General features: G+C 37.5%; 1 protein-coding gene across 2 annotated transcripts in view; it reads right to left on the reverse strand.

Moving 5' to 3' along the window:
- USP10 (ubiquitin specific peptidase 10) overlaps positions 1-22,711 on the reverse strand; it is a 52,208-nt gene that overhangs the window by 16,532 nt on the left and 12,965 nt on the right. The window contains exons 2-5 of one of the 2 annotated variants that reach the window (XM_065662248.1): positions 16,068-16,136; positions 12,919-12,964; positions 7,147-8,172; positions 1,305-1,396 (exon numbers count right to left, since the gene is read on the reverse strand). In XM_065662248.1, coding sequence (XP_065518320.1) covers positions 1,305-1,396; positions 7,147-8,172; positions 12,919-12,964; positions 16,068-16,136 — 1,233 coding nt within the window. Of the gene's footprint in view, positions 1-1,304; positions 1,397-7,146; positions 8,173-12,903; positions 12,965-16,067; positions 16,137-22,711 lie in introns of both variants that reach the window. The other variant, XM_065662247.1, reaches the window with a different exon arrangement.

Here is a 22,711-nt window from a genome sequence, read left to right on the forward strand (position 1 = left end):
AACAAAAAAAAAACCCATCAATTTGTAACATGTAGTGATTTTACTACAATAATGTCAAGATTTTAATTTAAGGGGAAGGAAACATTAAGTCTAGGAACAGGAGAGGAAAAGAACTTTCATAGGAAACACTTAACAATATAAACAATTTGAAAATTGGCAAGTGATAACCTCTAACACATTTTGTGACAAGAATGGCAGCAGCCAGCTGACAGGATTCAGAAGTTTAAAAGGATGATTCTCCCTCATAACCAAACTACAGCACAAGTACCTGCTGTGATGTAAGACATTCTGCACTATAGAGTTTGGAGTGACCTTTAAAACTGCAGTGTATATTGGGAGGAAATACTTTAAAAACACAAAAATCCATGCTACTTGGTGAGAATAGTGAACAGAGGAAATGTATTAGAAGACATGAGGGGTAAGGAAACTACAAAAGAGGCAGTGATCTCAACAGCCACAGACATATATTAACTTGATCGCTACAGCATCCAAACATTGAGTTACAAATTCTCATGTAACATTTTAAGACTTTAAAAATGGGAGCCAATACATGAGTGCAGAACTGGTTATGTCACTGCTCTCAATTAGGTTATTACGTTCTGCAATAATTAGTCTTGAAATCGATCTTAATGTTTTTCTCTAGCAGTATTACAAGTTAAAGTATCCTGATTGTCACTTGGAGTGAGCCATGGCTAACACAGGAGATACAGATATACTAATAAAAAATATTATTGAACTGTCATAATACAGCACTGAAAAAGGCATTTTCTGTTATGCAAGTTATTTGGGGGGGGGGGGGGGGGTACAATCCTAATAAATTAAGAATGAGCTAATCTTCCATCCTGCTGCAAAACCATTAAACACTGCATTTACAGAAATATGATTGCAACAGCCTCCTCAACAGAAAAACAACTGATCCACTTACCGAACTGCCAAAAAAATAAAAAACCCTAGGAGTAAGAATAGTTACTTTAAGTACAAAAGATAAATAACCACTTTATGCACAAAGAGACATGAAATTAGTAGAAAATACAAGAAGGTTTTCATTCACAAGAAAGTTCTGAAATATTTTGACAGAGGGAATAAACTGCAAATAGGATTGTGCAACCACCTGCAGGGGGACCCTGAGCACAAAACACCCCTGGATTTCTAGACACTACCCTTAAGCACTTTAACCACAGGTGCAGGATATGGAAAGACAGACATATTATAAAATACTTACCAGAATAATGCAGAAAAATTCTGACAGATATAATATAAAGGCTTTAACTTAAGTGTATTAGTTTTTCCCAAGGTAAGGATACAGCATTGATGTAGCACCAGTTTCCTTTGTTGATCAGTCCTCGCGGTTGCAAAGACACTGGTTTATGTATTAGTCTTATATTTTCCAGTATTTCTACAGAATGAGAAACAGCAAGTTGAGCCTCAACAAAACAAACATGCTAGCCATCAAAACAAGTATCTGTTGCTGCATTACAAAATAATTCAAATAAATCAACAAGACTCCCAGAAACTTCAGCAAGTAATTTTTGCTCCATTTAAACACTGCTCATATTTCAAATCAGGCATATTTCTTCAGCCGAAGAGAGGCTGGAATTTGGGTCAGGAGGATGCTGATACAAAAAAGTAAACATCATAATTTCAAAACTGAGACCCGTTTTTGTTTTCTTAAAATCAGATACTTCTATTTATACAGATACAAAAATCACATTAGCTGTAATCCCTTGCCACCACTTCTATTAAGTATTCCCCAAGGTGCTTTGCTTTGAAGAGATGAAGCTGACTTGCAGTCTCCATTTACAAGTTTCAACATACACTGTCTTACACAAAAAATATCTTAGTGCAAACAGGACAGGCAGATGTTAACGTGATCTTCAAAACAGCATGTTTTCTTCACAAGTTTAAGACTTCCAAAACCTCCAAGATAACAGGCTCACATTATACAATGCCTACTGCTTTCCTGCTTCCAAAAACTTCAGCAATGGCCCAAGTTTAAAACTTAGAAACCACTGTGCATAAATAAGTCTGCCTCAGTTATGAAACGGACAGCAACAGGGGGAGTTTTTCCAGGAAGTCTGACCTGTTATTTAGGTACCTAAATAAAAACTGTTTAAGGAAAATATTGGATCTGGTATATTTTCAATTTGCAAACTAAGGACAAGAGGCATACAAGACAGAACTAAAATTGCAAATAAACATAGCAATTGTCTAACAAGGGGATTATTTATTCTTGTAATAAACATGAGGGTCCTTATATGCTGCTGCACAAACTTAAAGAGTTTGAGCTGTTCACTAGAAGGACTACCTGAACAGACAAGATGACATGACATAGATGAAAAAGCAGACACACTGAGCCACAACTAAGCAGAGAAGGCAGCAGAATTACAAACAAAATCCATGTCCTTCCGCTTACAAAATCTCTCTTTACCTATAAGATCTTATTTCCTGCTGACACCACCAGTTCTAAATAAATAAAACCATACAAAAAATAGAACATAAAGTAGTCTCCTATCACATAAAGAACCTGACACCTGAATGGGCAGACAGCAAAATGATATTAGCAAGATGATGAAAGCAAGATGTTAGGAAAACAATGACAGCAACATGTTAGCAAAATGACAGCAAGATGTTAGCACCTAGTGCTGATGTAGATTAAAATTCTTCTGTGAGTATTGAAATAGATGTTGTCAATTACTGCTCAAGTACCTCAGAGCACATTATCAAAGCAGCAGTTTGAAACATGATGCACATACAATCTTTTTGTTAATATAACTAAGCACAGTTGAAAATTAGGATTAAAATAATGAAAACAGTATTTGTATTTTATATTGATATCTCTTAACTTTTTATATGAACTGTATTTTCCCCACATTTTTGTCTTAAAATATTACTAGGACCTTTAGCATCCTCTTGTGGCCATAAACATGCTTGGTAAGCAACGTTTAGAACAATTACAGTGAGTTTTGTTCCATAAAGAATTGTTTTGTGTACAGCAACTGCGTTCAATACCACATTTTAATTTCACATCTAACATGTACACAATATCTAAAAGAATTTTCACGAGTTATGATAAGAAATATACACTTAGAACCATGAGGAAACCTTAAAAATTTCAAAACCTGAAATTAGAAAGCACAGATCACTTGTTAGAATGAATTCACATTCCCTTTGGTGCATATTGACTGCGGCCTCCATTTGAAAACACATCTGGAACAGTATTACCATGTTTAGAAATTTCTGTTCATAAAAACAAAATTTTTTTGCTAAGACTCATTCACAGGGTGGTGTTAATACAAATACCTGACAAAAACAGACAAAAAGGTAATTCCCTCATCAATGCAAGTCCCAAGTTTAACAGAAGAGAAACCATGCAGATATGGTCTCCACGCTGAAGAGATACGTGTTACAACTTGGCAATTTAACACTTAGCTTGAGAACATCATTTGGCAAATGCTATGTACACTGCTAAGATTTCTCTTCAAATCTGGACAATGCCAGGACAACACTGCTGAATAACTCACCCCCAGATCAGTTGCTGCAAGAATACCATTTGATGATACAACAGACTAACAAAGTTGCTTATAAAAATACCCCAAACCTTGCATGCTTCCATTTCACAACAACTTGCTCTAGTCCTTACCTAGATTTATGAATAAGAAAACATTTTCTACTGTGTAACATTCAAACACCTTTGTTACAAATTAAACTAAGCAGTTCTTGTGGTGCTCGCTGCAGTCTTGGGAGAGCCACCTACTCCCTGAATTTGCTACATATTTGAAGTTACACCCACAATCACTCCAGCAATCTTACCCGATACAAAGTAAATCTAAATTGCCCGCGTTTGCTAATAGATTATGGTTTTCAGATCTTAATTCTGTTTTCACTGATGCACTGTTACATCATGCCCACAGATGGCATTTCCATTGAGTCCGCGAAGCAACAACAGAATTTGTTATCTTCCATTTTCTCCATGTAAATTGGTATTACACACACTGGAAAAGAACCTTTGCCTTCTTCAGCTTTACTAAGCACGTTTATCAATTCTCTAAATTGAATTCCGCATCTTTTTATTCTCTAATACTACCACCAACTATTCCTCTCACTTTAAGCTTCCATTTGATTTCTGTTCTGCTGTATCCTTCCACACTTGCATTTATTGCCTTCCCCTCTTTCTAATTTAACATCATGTCAGATCTAGTCAGATCTTACTTGTTTGTGTTCTTCATGTGAAATTCTGCCTGCTGTAAACAAGTTTTATGTGCACTGCTAATTCTACCATCCATAACGAAAACACTGCAAGAATACATGATTCAGAAAATTTTTTTAGATTTTCCCATTGAATTTTTTTCCTGAAGTGACCAAGAACAGTTAAAAGAGCAGCTAGCTTTCCAATCACTTATTTCCTTAGCTTACTTAGAACATTATATAAGGCATTATTAGCGATCATCAGGTTACACATCACAGGGTAGTAACTATGAAATGTGGCAAGTGAAGGCCAAGTCTTATTTTTCTTTACAAATACAGACCATTTATGACCTTATGACCCCTCAGAAAGAGTTATGTCTGTCCTAGTATCTAAATTAGGCTACAGTGTGTAATTTGTATAGTTGTCCCCTTCTAAACAGGCAAGTGCTGTATGTGTACTTCTTTACTATTCTGATGTTACCTGCCTTTAGTTTTGCCACATAAACATCAGTGGTTCACAGTTTGCTTCAAAAATTGATTTAACTTGCTCACTGATTTTGCCCATGAAGCTTCTCACCACATGCCTTAGCCATCCATTAAAATTAACTCTTCAGTGGTGTTTCTCATCAAGATTAACATGAAAATTGACTATTTTCTACTCCTGACCTTAATCTCCTTATTTTGTGTAGCTTTTGTTTACATTTGACAACTAAGAAATGACAGCAGCATTAAACTATCTTCAAGGTGCCTGTGCCTCATTAACCTCTGTTGTAGTAACTGCTGAAATTAAGGCACAAAACAGCAATGTGCCTTCCTGTGGCCTGATAATCTGATTCAAATAAAAGCCATATAGAGGGGCCTCAGACCTCCAGTATTATGTCAGAAAATTTGCTAGTTTTGCTTGTTAAACTCAAAATACTTTAGGCCCGGATTTTACCTGTGTTTAGCACACTATGGCACTTGTGGTTAAAAATTCTTTCCCACTAGCATGAGCTGAAACTGGTGAATCCCCAGCAGATCCAACAACAGGATCTCAACTCAGCCACACAGCAAACAAGGAACACAATCAGCAGCTACCTGTGAAACACATACAGGATTGCCATAGATCCCTATACAATGGTATTTAACGAGGGAGATTTAATATCTACAGGAGAAGAGAAATATGTACAAAACAGAGCAAATTATCTGCCTGGAAATCATAAACTGAAACTCACATTGCAAACACAGATTTGTGAGTGTGGGTGTATGAACAAAGGCCTGATGTACCTACTTTCCAAACAGAACAGAGAATGTTAAAAAAAGAACAGACCATGAAGAAAGTCACCTTTTTCCACAGAGCAAAGCACATATTACACGGCATTCAGATCCCAAAGTGAGCGTTTTAGACCAAGATTAGTAGCATCTGAATTACAGTAATATAACTCCCACCTAAATCAGCAACAATGAGAAGATTTATTCTTTTTCACTGGAAAGGTTCTATGCTCAGATTATTCCTCTGCAAAACCAACTCGCTAACAATGAATGTGCAGAAGAAAACTGTCTAAAAATTACATCACTATTTTAGTACATGAAGATGAAACAAAAAGCTCTGCTCCCACCTGGTGGCAAAAAATAGTACAAAACCAGTAGAACTCTAGAAAGTTAACTTAAAGCTGAAGCAATCTGGATAAAATTAAAAAAAAAAAAAAAAACAACTTTTTCTGCTGTGACAAGCAACTGCAGCTTTATAGTTATCACAAAATAGTTTTAAGTTGAAATACATTAATAAATGACGGCTTAATATTTAAAGAGTACAACATACTCCACATGTATGGTTTTATACAAACCATTATAACCTGATTGTACATATTCTTTTTAACAGTAAACTGTGTTTGTGGCCAAGTGAAAAATACACAGAAATATAAATTATTCTGACAGCTTTCCTCTCAACAGAAAATTTTAAGTAATGAAACCGTTACTGGGTAAGGAAAGGAAAGGAGGCAAGCATATACTTCTGGGTATTCTGTACAGAAATACCAAGGTCAGCCCCTGGTTAGAAAGAAAACTTGAAGCTGTCACACATGAAAGGCCACTGTACTTGTATGTTAGCTTGTAGCAGGAACAGCAGGACTTTGCACAAACCTTTTCACATACAGACTATTTCACGTATTCAAAATAATTGTTTTTGTTCTATGAGTCAGCTGTTAAGGAAATGCAAAATGCGAACAACTGGGTATTTTTCATGTTTTCTGACTGAATCAGCAAAATACAATCTCATGCGCATTCTAGCATTTCTCATTAGAACCACAAATACAACAGGACCAACAGTCAAAGCCTTTGTATCACGCACTGCCTTTCCCCATGTACCCTCTGGACAGTTCCTTATGGTTTTTCTTGAACAGAGAATAGCTAGCACTGTTTCTTAATAAAATGATATTGTTTATAATGGTTAATTCTTCAAAAATTGACTGACAAACCTCTCAACAACATGTTAATAAATAAAAAGAAATATTTCCTGAATTAGAATTTCCTATCTAAATGCTACATTTAAGCTACTGTTAAGTACCTATGAATTTTGGTTAGTCTGGCACAAAAATACATTAATACTCTTTCCTTCTTGCAATGAAATACATTACAAGATTGTAAATACCGGATAATACAACACACAATTTACAGAACGAACTCTTCTAATGCATTCTCCATATTACACACCAGTCTATTTAAAATCACAGATTAATCACACAGTTTGACACTGTAGCAATAATTTTATGGTATCCAGGATGACAACATGGTAATGTCTCATTGGGATGCTTACTTGGGAACACAAAACTAGGTTTAAATTACATCTTTTACGCAGTGTTTGAACAGACATCTTACTAAGAACATTAATAGAGGAATCTTCTCTATTGATAAGGCAAACTCCTGTTTACAAGGGGAGTTAATACCCTTCCAGTGTAACATCCACTCATGTATTAACTATACCTGCAATCTTTATGGCTACAGGATCCTCTGAAACTGGAACAGGTCCCTCTTTGACTTCAACCTGTTTTTCAGGGACCAGAGTAGATGTGGCAGGAGGGGTATACTTAGTCTCAACATAGACCACAGATGTGGAAGCAGAGGGCTTGGAATTGTGAAAAAGACTAGCCCACGATTTTGCAGGCTGATTAACATGGACTGATCCTGCAACCGGGACTGTTGCTTCAGTAGTAGGTGAAGCTTCCTCAGGCTTAGCTTGGTCTGAGTCAGTGCTTTCCACAGTGTGCAATTCTACCCCATTGGCAGCTGTGTCCTCACCAGAGGATTCAAGTGTTTGTCCATTAGTAACGCCAAGATTTTCAGTAGTATCAGTACCAGCATAAGACTGTACAACAGCTGTCCTTAAAGGGCTATCTCTGCCAGTCTCTGAGGGGATGCAAAACTGTTCAGAATTAGTAACACGGCATACCTCAGGCTGCCCTGCAGTCCTGGTATTGTCTAGTGCGCTAGAAACAGAATCATCAGAGACAGTTTCATTAATGAAGTCCACAGAGTTGTCTGGGCTATTGCAAGTCCTTGGTGTGGCCAGAATGGGTATGTCTCCTGTCAGTTCCGTATCCTCTGTGTTTATATTGTTTAGTCCCGAGGAATTTGCATGGCCATTTACAAGAGCTTCTGCAGGAGCGATGCCATCACTGACATCTTCCAGGTAGCTGTAGTATCCAGGGGGTCTTTTTTTCTTCTTTTTACGCTCCCTTTGTCCAAGGCCTCCAGACAAGCCATCGTTTTCAGCGTTAGAACCGCTGTCCAAAGTGAGGCTAGCATCAGTGAACGGACAGTCAATGGAGTTGTAGTTTGTTTCGCTGAGAGTATCATCAGGGGGTTTCTGAGCAGGTGCACAACTGAGAATGAATTCTGGAGCCTGAGGATTCAAAGTACTTGAAATACTGTAGTCTGTGTTACTTAGGACAGATGACTGTGTCTCAATTACTTCATTAACACCAAATTCAATTCTCTGGTACTCCTCCCCTGGACAAGAGAAAGGAAACCTGAATTAGTGAATGACATCTAATCAAAAAGTTACAAGATCAAGAAAACAACCCCATATTTTCCTACATCTCAGAAAGCAAACTACATTCCTTCAGATTTAAAATAATTTTTATTCTCCATCTCAATCCTGAAGACTACCTCAAAACATCATTTTGTTAAGGAAAACAGAGTATGATCCAGATTTTCTTAGCGTATGTAATTCCCCAAACCACTGCACTGCTCCTCCAAATAACTAATACCTATTAAATGCACCCATTAAGAAAAACTCCTAAAGCCAAATTACTTTAGCAATGGTCTATATTAACTTAATGACCAGATAATTGCATATAAAATATGGTGCAATATTATAACTTCCCACTTCTTCTAAAGCCAGTCTGTACCTGTTTAACTTTAAAAAATAATTTCCACATGCGTAGTTTGGTGTTGTATGTGGGGGGGATGTTGAGTTTTCCTGGTGTGTAAAGAGTTATCACAACCCTTAACAACTGAGCAAGTTTTCATTAACTGTATGGAAACAAAGCAATTACATCTTTTCAAACCACGACAAAACTCTAGGCTCATCACTAACTTAATCACAGTTGAATTTATTACTATATGAAATATCACATATATGACAATTTTATGATAAAATATGTAACAGACTTCATCATCATGATGTCAGCATTCAACTTGTACATACAAGCAGTACTGAAAAACTTATGAACACGTTTTTGATTTCTGTTGGGGTTTTTTATTTACTATGTTGGAACTTTGACATGCTCTTTATAGGAAGGCTAAGAAATATTCTCCTGGCAGGCTGCAGTACCACAGAATATTGTCAGTCACTAAGTACTGCAATCTCATGGAACTTAGTTCCATAATGCGTGTGTGGGAACTAGCAACACTGAATACTTCAGTTACAGCTATTTTCTTGACTGTCAAATAAAGAGATGATGAAACTGAGTCTCAGAATGTTAAAAGTAAACTCATGTTTTAGTACTTTAAAGTTTTGTAGGTCTTTCTAGGATATGTATGTTACTGTCTCAAAGACATTATTTTTAGTATTTTCTGTTTCCTCAAATGGGGGAGCTAAAAACACATTTCAGATTTTAAAGACTGTTACTAGAGAACCAAACAACACGAGATACTATTTCCAAAGGAGTACAAGTAGATACACCACTAAACTTTACAGATTTTGTGCAACTTGCATTACACAAGACAGGTCAGCAAATGCATGCTTTCATGTGTAACACAGACACTAAAAAGGAGGTGGTTTTGATCTGGTTTTTGTTTTCTTTTTTTCCTTTTTTATATTTTTTTAAAGCAACAAAAAGCTAGCAACGGTTCTTAGGGGGAAAGAAAGTTACTTGCACACCTAAAGAAATAATCCTATGGGAGCACAGAGGCTAGTGGAGAATGTTTTGATAGGTAACATTCAATGCAACCATTCTGAATCTCTCCAGATACTTTTTAGAAAAGTCTGATGAAAATTACAGCTTTAAAAAATAAACTGGAAGAAAAAAAAAGTGAGAGCAAACAATCTACAACGTACATATTTAACAAACATTCCATGAGTCCTGAGGTCTGACTTACCCATGCAATACCAACATATTATGAATTAATGAACAAAGATATATAATACAGACGTTAATTGCTTTTCTGCTTTGATCTAAGAACCTGAGAAGTAAACACATTTCATGTATCAACTTCAATCCTGCTGCCAGTCAGACTGAAGGAAACAAACAAACAAAAAGATGAAGAAAACCTCTCCATACCCATCTGATTTCCCCAAATCATATTAACAAGAGTCTGGATTTGAAATCTGCTTCACCTCTACACTACACTTGTCATAAATCATCATATAACACCATATCATGTCATCATATAACACCACGCCTGTCAATCCACCATTCAGCAAGTACTTCTCCAATCACTGACTAGCCATCACCAACCAGAAAAGAGGGCTTAAGTTTCCTCTGATAAAAATCAGCAGCTTAAAGGCAGGGAGCTAGGAAGCTGCTACCTGATATCCACATAACAGGGAAGGACTGTGAGATCTCAGGCATCACCTAACTGGTCAGCAGCAGCACTAAATGGGCTATCCACATTGTACACTGCCTGTCTTGTCAAGATGCACACAGCTCAAAACCAGCCACTGCGTCATCTGCTTGCAAATGCAGGACATGGAGTTTTAAGGGATACGGAACACACATATACAACAAAACTATTCCTCATTAGCTCATCTACTTACAGAGCAAGTTGTTAGTTCAAGCATGAACCAAGAGCAAGTTCTCTACCCTTTGTTACAACAGTACAAAGCACAAGCGACAACTGGCAATATGTAATATTCTTCCAGACATGGTAAGAATGAACTATTGGGCACACTTCAAAACCCTACCAGTGCAAAATAAGCTGGGATTTGTGCTTCTTTTCCAAAATCCCAGTTAAAAGAAAAAATAAAATAATAATTGCTTTGAAACAAAGAATGTGGCTTGCCTTCATGGGTGAGTCAAGCCTAACACAACCAAAAGTTCACTTCTGTGTTCCTCTCCAGCAAGCTTCCAGTGCTTGTGGTACTGAAAGCTAAGAGCAAAAAAATTAATTCAATCAAGTATTTTTTCTTGGTTTTAGTGAATTTTACAGTGTTCTATACACTAAAGAATCACAAAAGCCAACTCGGGACAAGTGAGGAGCAGAAAACAAAACAATTATGTTTCAATTATGGCACACTTGTAATTTAGCTGAAAGTACAACATGAACATTGTAGGCCAAAATTTTGCCAAGAGCAAAACTGATACTCTAGCATTTAGCATACAAATTAGGGATTGAACTTTACACCTTACAGCAGGATTAGAATAATAAATACCAATACCTACTGTACAGTTAGTCCATGGAAAGACTCGCAGAAGCTCATTTGTCATAAGACTGTGTCAGGTTTGTTTGAAGAAAATGAGAGGTAATCTTTTCTATCTATTCTGACTTTGAACTTTGCTTCTGGGCATCTTTGTTTCAATCTATTTCACAGCGCTGTTCCTGAATGGACTGGAACAGATGTATCTGTCATGAACAACATGACACACATATTGAAACAAGTATCAACAGATGCTCCAAGGACAAAGTCTGTGTATTATAGCAAAAGCTGTGAATACATATACTAATTAGTCTGACCAGAGTTCGGCATATTAGAGCTTCAGCTGTGATGTGATTATCCCTAGTAAGTATTAAAAGATCTTCTAATTCCAGAATGAAGTTTAATACTGAAGGTAAGTATAGAAAAAAGTTATATGTGGAGTGACATGGTCAGTGTGTATCATCTTATTGTAATTATAAATATTCTGCATAAGCATAGCATTCCATTTTAGTTTCTGCAGCTTCTTATGCAGCCATCGCAGTTAATATTCACGCATAATACAGTGCAAGCTTGTTAAAGGCATTTTTCAGGCGAAACCTAATTTGCTGTCATTACCTAATGTCAGGGCTGGGAGGGGGTTCTCTCAGGGTCTAGGAATGATCTGAAAAACATTTGTGCAAACCAGCTTTCTGTATGGCTAGTGAACATTAAAATCTCAGTCTTAACAGAACTTAAATCCATAGTTAGACAAAGCAATACATAACTGGATGCTCCTACCATCAACAGATGATTCATACGATATGGTCCTTTTAATGAACTTTTCAAACTTCTAATTAAAACTACTCAGGGTCCTAAACCTGGTCTTTTACTAAATAAAGCTCCTCAATTTTCAGAAATGTTGTGTATTTGCTTTCAAATGGGACATGATGTCCTTCTTTATGACTATCTTAATTTACCTTTAAATGCAAGGCCAAAGCCACTAAGCATCTGATGTTCTTAGAACATTGCTATGTGCATGAGTCTTTTTAAGTCCTTTTGAGAAATGTCCAGTCAGACACTTGCATTATTCTGAAGGAGATCTGGATGTCACTTGTATCGCTCACATCTGAGTAAGTCTCAGCTTCCTTGCTCTACCCTGGTTCAGGGAAAAAAAGAACAAACACTAATTTACCTGCTGCTTAAAATACTGTCAATGTTCGGTTTAAACTACGTGGAGTGATGATCCCATGGCAACTCCTACTTAACTGTCAACTTTATATAGCTATGAAGTATGTGCAGGTTGTAAGGTGTATGGGTCAGGACAACAGTAGATGTGTACCAGATACAGCTTCAAAATAGGAATTCTGCAATGCATTTTTACATCAAGAGTTGTACCTTCACCAAAAATGGGAAAGAGAAAAAAAAAAAAAAGTATTTTCCAGAAAAATGGCTGAGCCAGACAAAAACAAGAATCAAAGGGAACACTGAACACTGCTTGCAGAGCTGTCTTCAGGTTGTAACTGCCAGCAAATACTCACACTAAATACCACACTACTTACTTGCTCCTTCATTATAAGCTCTCTAGCAAGCTTCAGCCCCCTGCATTTTTACAGCTACATCCCACAGTATTTCAGCAAGGCACTAAGATTGTGTGGGAGCACAATCAAGGAGAAGTAAGCACATCCACCCTACCTAGCTGAAGTTCAATGCACTATTTTCAACTACCTCACAGATCTCATTCCATAAAGGTATTTAAAAAAACCCACCTGCCAAATATATGCATATATACCTGATGAATGAGTTCTAAAGATTAAAGAGAAGCTGTAGTATATCTAACAGAAATGTCAGAACCTTTAAGTTTAAATAGAAATACATTAAAAAAAAGGATATTGACTTCTTACCATCATGAAACTTACCCACGGACTTAATACCACACGAAACTGTTTCATTGTATGGGGGGAGCTGTATAAAAAAGAAAGACAAAGCAACTTTGTTAACATTTGATACCAGTTTCATTCGAAGCATCTGAATCCTTCAATAACATCATTGCTAAGGTCTGATTTTCTGAGAGTATGTCTTGAACTCATGCTTCTGTATTTATCAAATCCCACACTGTAGCTTCAAGTGTCCTTGCAGATTACCACAATTACTAAAAGATAAAAATTATCGTGGTTACACACCACAGGCTCATCAACTTCTCAAACAATTTACCTCACAGCACCAGGATCTTCCTTCACCAACAGTAACTCACCCTGATTTCAAAATGAGGAACTTACCCTCTTTTTGGACAGAAACTAAGGTTGAACAAACGATCTGTGAAAGGATGAAACGAAGTTTTGCACAGACAATAATCGCACCTAAATCTTTCAACTCTCAACTTGGTTTAGTTATAGTACTGTCCTTGAAATGATTCAGTTTTTTTAACCACATTTAACAAGATTTTTGATCATCAGCCTAAGCATAACACAACCACAGCATTCAACTTCTATCTGGATTGTAAATATGTCTAGTATAAAACACTGGCATCATTTTATAGTCTCAGTGGTCAACAGAATCCTTCCTATTGTGTAACAATGGGTGGGCAATTTCTAATCCTCCCTTACCTGCCCTCAAACTCCCCAGCAGCTGAAAGCCTTCTCCTGTGCCTGCATGAACTGGGAGCCATTGCTACACTGAAGTGCAGCAGCTCTGTGGGTAACAGATGAACTACATCTGTTCTACATCTGAACTACATCTAACTACTACTATTTCTACAGTGGGAGAGAAAACGTTGAGTATAGTGAAGTTTTATGACGCTATCCTAAATATTCATTGTAATGGTGTAATAAATGAAGGCTTCTCCACTGAAGTCTTCAATTCTCTAAAGCTACAGATACTTACATACTGTCTTCCCAAAGCACTGCAGACAGCAGTGCATTGCAAATGCCAAGAAAAATATTACTGAAATTCCATTATTAAAAAGTGCATAAAAAGAGCACATACTGTAAAACCATTTTATGAGCCATAATACGTCTTAATACATGACCTTTCCAGGTCAAAAATGAGACTCAGTGGGTCAGAAACAGGCTCCAAGCTGTTAAGGACCTATTATCCGTATTAATATTGAACACATTCAATATAATGTTATAGTTAAGAGCTAAAAAAGTTACTCAAACTGCTGACTGAAGACTTTCTATGGTAAGACTTGCAATTCTTGGTTTTCTTCCAATTCCAAATGCTTAAGAAAAATACCAAGTTTAAGGAAGAAAAAAAAAATAAAATAAAGTAGTGCACCTACTGGTCCCCCATGTATCTGGCTAATCAACAGCACCTTTGCAAAGCAAAGATTTCTGAGTTGACCTGTTTTGTACAATTGGGTCATCTGAGTCAAGTCAGGCAGCAGGTTATCTAATAGAACATGTATTAAGAATGACACATATGAAGAGACATTCTAGACAGCTTTTAGCTTTAACTAGTCCCTTGCCTCAGTCCAGCCTTCAGACTGTAAGTAAGGGATTTCAGAGGGACACCAGCATCAACAGATGCTTGGACTCCCAGAACTGGCACTGTACCCAACAGAATGTATGTCAAACACCACTGCAGCATTATAATCTCAGTCTTGCCCTTCTTGAATTTCACCCTATTTTTTTCAGACCACTTTTCTCTGAAATATCTGCACAGTGCAAAACTAATAAGCATAATTTTTATTTCATCATCTAGATAATTAAAACTTTGAACTGAACCAGATCAAGGACAAACTTAAGGAACATCGTTCAACACAGTTTTTTATTTTGACAGCTAACCAGTAAGTGGTACACTTGAGACAGTTGCAAAATGCAGTGAGACTGGTTGTAATGCTGTAGGTTTGTGTTTTCTCAACATGCTTTATGAGAACAGCTTTACAGAAATCAAAGTATGACATTTTCATCTTCCACAATGTAAGCGTTAGCATAGCTGATGTAGGACACTTAAGGTGACACTAAATAGGATGGAAAAGTCACACTGCTGCTACTGCATTCAGAAGTGGGAAAACAGCAATATAGACAGAAGAACCATCTATTACATGAAGATCTATTCAGCATTACTTCCCACCTACCAGAGAAGATACAAAGCTATCCCTACTTCCCTAAAGCCAGGTAGAAGCTGCATTTTTCTTCCTGAACTTTCCCACTCCGTTCCCTTCATGCACCTTTATTGTTCAGTGGTATATTACATTAATTATACTTGGAAATTAAGTTACAGGAAACTAAGTCACATTGACAATGGTCGTCAGATTTGTAAAATGTGACAAAAGGATTTCCCCTTGTGCAGCTGGAAGTGTTCATTTCTTTTATGTTGAGGGGGGAGGACAGAAGCATGACTGAAATGTTCAGAGCAAAAACACAGAACTTGACCTAGGAAAAAAATTATTTTCCAAGTCTGGAGATTAGGCCAATGGCATAATATTCTTCCCTACAAAGGAAAATGGTTTTGTCATCCTCTACCAAGAACTACAAATAAAAATTCTACAATACTGTCTGTAATTTGTTACAAACTCAAACACACATAGACAAGTGTTTCTACTCTGTGGTTCTCACTGCCCCTGTAATTAGTTCATTATTGATCCATTTCTCAGACCCCATGCACAGCCTTCCTTGTAAGCATAGCTTTGATGGCCAGCAGTGCTCCACCTTTTTAAAAAAAAAAAAAAAAAAAAAAAAAAGGAATCTCTGTGCTTCCAAAGATTCATTAGACTTAGAAGCCCACGTTACTCACAACAAGAACACTACTGAAAAAGTTCTCTATATGCAACTCAAAGCTGAGGTACCAGTACAACTCACTTTCCACATCTTATCACTACAGTGTCAGCTATTCCAGCTCAGCAAGCTGACAAGCAGAAGATGGAATAATTAGTTTTCTTATTTCTGAGAAAAATCACTTAACATCTACATACACAGAAAGCAGACTCCTGTTCAGTATCTTCATTTTGTTAATCAGCAAGCTAGAAGAATGATAAAGAAGTAATTGTAGTGTTCTATTTCAAAGACACACAAAGAGATGGAACTTTAATGTGCAATTTATAAAAGAAGGTAAAAGTAGATCTTACCTCAACAGAGCATCGTGGAGTCACAAAGAACTGATTGAATTCATCAGGGCTGAACTCCCCAAAAATGTACTAAAAATAAAAGAGAAGAATCTTTGTTACAAAAGGCTTTAAATACAATACAACTAATAAATTCGTTATTAATTCTATTAAGGTACTAGCATTCCAAAAGACCTGTGTGTTGGGAGCCAGAAACTCATCTGTTTGCACCCCAGCTCTCATCTTTCCCAAGTCTTTAGCAATGTACTTCAGGCTGTAAAACTGCATACAATAAATTTTCCTTCAAATTCCCACTAGAGCTAAGCACAGCACTAACTGCAGTTCATTCTGTGACCAGTCTCAAACCAATATATTGTCCATGTAAGCCCCAGGCATACACTGGTATACCTTCCAAAACAGCACAGATATTTATCCTTCACAAAAGAAAAAAAAAAAAAAAAACAAAAAACAAAAAACCAGGAATTAATTTTCCAGAGTTCTGCCAAACTATTGATATACTGAAGATTAATGGTACCACTTACTTAATAGCAGAAGCACATAACTGAAACTGCCTAGGTGTAAAAAAAAAACAACAAAAAAACCCACAAGATTTAAACACCAGTTTTGGTACAGCTGCTCTTAGTATTCTGTTACCCCTGTGCCTCAAATGTTGCATAACAAACCTAAGATTAAATGTCTTTTCCCAACATTATCTTCCTGCACCTGTCTAGGTACCTTGCATCTATATTTCTATGAAAAAAAGAAACAGGCACCTAACAAGACCACAAGAAAAACCCCACAACCAACCAAATAAAAAGCCCAAATCACCAAAATGAGAGTTTATATTTAGTTTACAGAAAACACAACACTCCCAATAAGAAGGCCTCACATGTTGGCATTTCATAGCACCTGTAAGCTTCTAAAACTTTCAACCCAGTTGTAATTCACTGAATAGCACCTGAATAGCCAGAACAGCAGAGGGATACCGGGACAGAAAACTTGAAACAAGGAGCTGAATAAACTGACCAAATAGACAAAGAGGACTGGAAAATACCAGTTAAAATACCTTCTTAGCATGCGGAAAGATATTCACATTAAGAGTCACTAGTCACAAGAATTATGGATAAAACCAGGTCAGTTTGGTCCAGTACATTACAGTTTACCACTCTCATTCCTCCTCAGCATACTCGGACAATCATTTCAGACAACTCTTTACTATCCTCCACCCTTCCAGCAGAAAAGCTTTTAGCAGTGTCAAGTCTTGTTCATGGTAAATCCTTAGCTTGGCTGTTTTCAGACTTTAGGTGGTTTATTCCAGTAAAACTAATGTATTTGCTGTTTGCATCACTCACAGCCATCTACATTTACAAGCTTCGAAGCTTAAGTTAAAGCTAAGTTCCACAGCAATTATAAAATTAATTTATCTTACACCAAAATTTATACATATATCACTTTTAGGTGTGGAGTTTAATCTTCAGGGGTTTTAAACAGATATCACCTGGTTTAGTCAATAAGCAATTCTAAAAGTCAAAATAAACTGGAACATCTGTGATACAAACGTTTGAAGCACATTGACACGACCACAGTGCTACACCCAAAGAGAATAGGATCCTGACTGAATGGCTGCACAGTTCCTGGCACAGGACTTATACTTGGCTTATGCTCTTGATATAACCAAGTCATTTTTATTCAGTAACTTAAGTGCTGGAATTTATGATATTCCAAAAACATGCCTAAAAAAAAAACCACTTGGTGAATCATAACTGAATTATGTTTATAGGAGGTATTTTTGATGCAGTCGTGCAGCATAACAAAATTATAATCTCAACTGCAGACTACCAAAAGTTACATGAATTCAACCCTAATTCCTCTGTATAATAATACAGTCTTTTCATTTATCAATGTTTTTAACAGAGGTATCACAGGCCTGGTACCTCTTTCTGAGCAAAAGAAAGTGTTTCTTTTCTAATAAATGAACACAAGACCGAAGTTAAACAAAGTGATCATTAATAGTATCATAATGGAACTGTTTTACTATATAATGATGCATTCACATAAGAAAATGTTGTCTATGCAACTGTTTCTTCACGATTTAAAACAGGACTTGAAAAATTTACCAGCATCTAACCCAAAACCCAATTCTAGTCAGACTGTATCACAAAAAGATCCCATCTATTTGGGCCTGAGGAAACTAGAATTTGACGAGGCTTTATTTAACAATGCGTTATACCTACAAACACAAAGTAGATCAGTTAAAAGATCCCTACAAAATAAACTGAGAAAAATACTGTTTCAAGATAAACTTATTAGGCCACAAGACTGATGACCTTTTCCAACTTAATTGGCCTTCTTGCCGTCTGCCTCTCAAGGCAGCCTCATCTCCCAGTAAATAGATTTCTGCAAGCACAACAGAATTTTTTACCCTTTTTAAGGCACGACTATGTGCTGAGGTAAAAAAGAACAGAGATATCCCCCTGAGGGGGAAATGGCATTGCATATTAAGCAGCTTGAAATACAGCCATAGCTCCTCCCTGTTCCCATCCACACTATGTCCCACTCAATCTGTGTGCCTGGCACTATACATATTATCTGCATGCAAGAAAATACCTGTGTTACCTATGAAACAGCTTCAGAAAGACATCACTGTAGTACTTTCTTTGAACCACTGGTTCAAATTTAAAAGGTTTATCTGTAACTGAAATACAGCAAGCATTTTTAAGCAAGAGAACACTAGGATTTTACAAAAGCAATACACCCTAGCAAGAAATAGTCTCATTATCAGTGTGAGCTTTTGGGATCCTAGCTTGTACACTCTAAACCATTTCACACCATTTCAAAAGCCTCATGGTACCATTCTTTTTCTGATATTTTCCAACTGACAAAATCTAATACTTGAACAATCAAACACAATTTACTTGAATTATTTACACAATTCCTACACAAGTCAGGATTAATTTACCCCACACTTCCTAAATCACATCAAAAACATACAGCAGAGATGCACTAGCACAAGTCAGAACTTTGCCAAAGCCATTTCAGACTCTTTCAGTTCCAATTTCAATGTTTTTAGGCGTGCATGTGTGTAAGAAACAAATATACCCATAAGGACCAGATCAAATTGATTCCTTTAAATGCCAAACTGTCATATGCCCTACGCTGTATCTATCTCTAAAGTTGGGTGCAGGTCACAGTACTTCAAGGTCCTGATCATGGCTAACAGAGTGGGACTTCACCACACAAATTCTGAGGAAAAAGTGGGTTTTGGATACAGACTGCTTATGGTCAGCCCCAAAGCAGGTAAGAGCTTGTGATGTGCTCAGAGCTAAGCTGCTTGTCACACCGACCATTCCTGACCTGTCAGTGCAGCATCAGCCTTCCACTTCACAGGAACCACAACTGTGCAGTTACCTGAGCAAAGGAGGAGCACAATCACTGAGACAGCCCAACTGGCCCAGTTAGCAAAATCCATGCCTGTTACCATCAACAATACACTAAACTGAAGTACATACAACAAGCAAACCCCAAATATTGAAGTTAACAGTGAAAAATCGAAGCTTAATTACTCTGAGCTCTACACAAATTTCATTTTAAGGCAAAAACAAAAACAAAAAAAACCACAAAAAAAAAAAAACACCCAAGCTTTCTCCAAGCAAAAATACTGTTTAGCATTCAGTTACTTCTTTCAAAAATTAATTTTTATTTATATCCTCAGATAAAAAAGCATCTGCTCAAAAAGCATGCTAAGTGGTAGTCAATGGTGTACATGGTTAACTCACAAGGTAGCGCAGGAGTGATGCTTGGAAGAGAGTCCAGCCTCACACCAACAATGGATTTGGAAGGAAAACTCCAAAAGAATACTGGGGGGAAGTTTTGAACATTTCCAATTATAACATTACCCCTAGACTTATTTTTAAAGATACATAATCCTTAAGAGGCTTAATTCAGAGTCAAAGCTGATCTCTCCTTTCCAAACTATCTCGGCAACCTACATAGCTTCCTCTTCAGGCTCCTGGGAAGGAATCCTCTCACACTTTTTTGGGAGCACATATTTCACACTGCATTTCTCCCACTACTTTTGAGATTATTTTACTCTGCAGAGCAACCATTAACCTTTCATTAAGTGTATTCAAGGATCCTTTAAGATACCTCCCTCTCGGGAGCTTGATTTCTGCCACAGATTAAGAGCAATGCCAAAACAGTATCATACAAATTTCAACCATCTTTCATTTGCAGCTGTGTCAGGAAAACATAGAAAATAACAGTCTCCTCTAGGGGAAGGCATAGGCAAAGTGCTGGGTCCTGCCTTGGGCCATAACAACCCCATGCAATGCTCCAGGCTTGGGGAAGAGTTGCTGGAAAGCTGCTCACGGAAAAGGACCTGGGGGTGCTGACTGACAGAGCTGAACATGAATTAGCTTGTGCCAAGGCAGGCAAGAATGTCAGCAGCATCCTGACCTGTATCAGAAATAGCACAGCCAGCAGGGCCAGGGCAGTGATCATCGCCCTATAACTAGGCACTGGTGAGGTCGTACTGAGCAGCAACAAAGCTGGTGCAGGGCCTGGAGCACAAGTGTGATGGGGAACGGCTGAGGGACCGAGCCAGGGTGGGGAGCATTACCCTAGAGAAGGCTCAGGGGAGACCTTATCCCTCTCTATACAACTGCCTGAAGTGAGGTTGTAGTGAGAGGGGGTCAGTCTTTTCTACCAAGTAACATGTTGATATGGTAAGAGGTAACAGCCTCAAGCTGCTCCAGGGAAGGTTTAGACTGGATGTTAGAAGCAATTTCTTCACAGAGAGGGTGGTCAGGCACTGCAACAGGCTGCCCAGGGCAGTGGTAGAGTCCCTGTCCCTGGAAGTATTCACAAACCATGTGGAGGTCCTCAGCGACATGGCTCAGTGGTGGCCTTGGCAGTCCTGGGGTAACAGCTGGACTTTATGTTCTTAGAGGCCTTTTCCAACCCAGTTGATTCCATGACTCTAGTAACTCTGATTGCCATAATTGACTAAGTGGCACCTTAATTATGCATACAAAAGCAGCAGCAACAGAACTAATTCCAAGAAAGGAGGGGGAAAAAAGTGTTCTTTGAAGACCCCAAAGAATTAAAATGCCTGACTGCAAGCTCTCCCCATTTCATGCTAATGTTACCCCACTGTCTGTAATGTAAACTCCACTGGTATTCGAGTCCAGCAACACAAATACTCTCCTAGAGGAATACAAGAAGCAGGAGGAGTACGGATTACACAGCTGCTTGTCCTAGAAAAATTAGTAGAAATAGCACTGCTGATGTACCCTCCTCTTAGCATCACCTGTGCTAGAAGAAAACTAGGAAAATGAAGTGCCAAATTCTGCTTTCAAGAAGCATTAATGTGACTTTCATTTAATAACCAACAGCTTCAGTTCAGTCAAATTAGTTTATGCCACAAATACTCCAACTGTTTTTCCACAAACGACTTAAAAATACAGTTTTTACTTAATGGTGACAAGGAATAATTCAACTGTACCTCAGCAGAAGACTTAACAAGTCAAAACTAGCTCACTTATAAACTGAAATTATGAAACAGCTTATAAGTATTCCATAAGCTGTACAATCTTGCTCACTGAGCTACTCCTGTAAAGTGTACTTACTCTTACAGCTACCGGGATAGGTTGGTTTTGGAGGAAGACATTTGGTCTGTTTTCTGGCAAGAAAAAGAGGGCACAAGACTGCACCTGGATTTTATTACCAGAGGAAACACTCTTACATTAGTCATCTCAGCAGCAAATAAGGTGCTTCTCCCTCACCCACTACTTCTTTCCCATTTTCTCAAGGTTTGTCAATATGGAAAGTGTAGGGAAAGACAACCTTCTTTAAGGTTCTACTTCCTTTTGAGCTGAAATATATCCAGACTTAGTGCACAGATGATTACTTAATTTCATACAATAAGGTTTTCTGAACTTCCAAATCCCTTGAAACTTATTACTAAACTGCTTATAAAAACAGACAAAATCGCGAGACTGAAGAACATGCTTTTTTTGGTTGTCTGGGTTTTTCTGAATTTGCAAGCAACAACTCGTAACCAGGAGTTATGAAGACCACTGGCCATATGTTTATAGTTGTATCACAGCCAAAACAGTAGTATTTTAGGCAGACCAGTTTATGAGAAATTCCCATGTTGATACATTCTCTCAATGGAAAAGTAAAATCTGTTTTTATAGATAAAATGGGATAGAATCTATACTTTTGAGGTGGAGCGGTTGCATATTAAAGCTTTTAACAACTGAAAACACAATAAAACATGAAAAAACTCCTAGTACAGCTTGCCATCCTTTATCACTAGCCTGTGGCTTAAAACTAGAACATTAACCGATCTACGTAGTGCCTGAAGAAAGATCAGAGCTAGGTAAATGTAGGTCAACTAAGCCCATGAGTCAGTGCAAGTCTGCCTGCCTACCATTTAAGCAATCAAAGGCTCAAAAATACAATGCTTGACTACCTTCCATCCTTTCTTGGATGTTAACACAGGATTCTTACAGCTGAAAGGCGGCAGGCATTTTCCACACACTTCACATGAATTAATCTGAGGGGAATTTATTCCATTATGAAAAAAAAAACAGAAAAAGCGTTCTCAAAAGTTCACTTTCTGATCAGAAGGAAAACCAGATCACTGGCTAGTGTGAAAGTACAAG

This window comes from Lathamus discolor, chromosome Z (assembly GCF_037157495.1).
Source record: "Lathamus discolor isolate bLatDis1 chromosome Z, bLatDis1.hap1, whole genome shotgun sequence".
Lineage (NCBI taxonomy): Eukaryota > Metazoa > Chordata > Aves > Psittaciformes > Psittacidae > Lathamus > Lathamus discolor.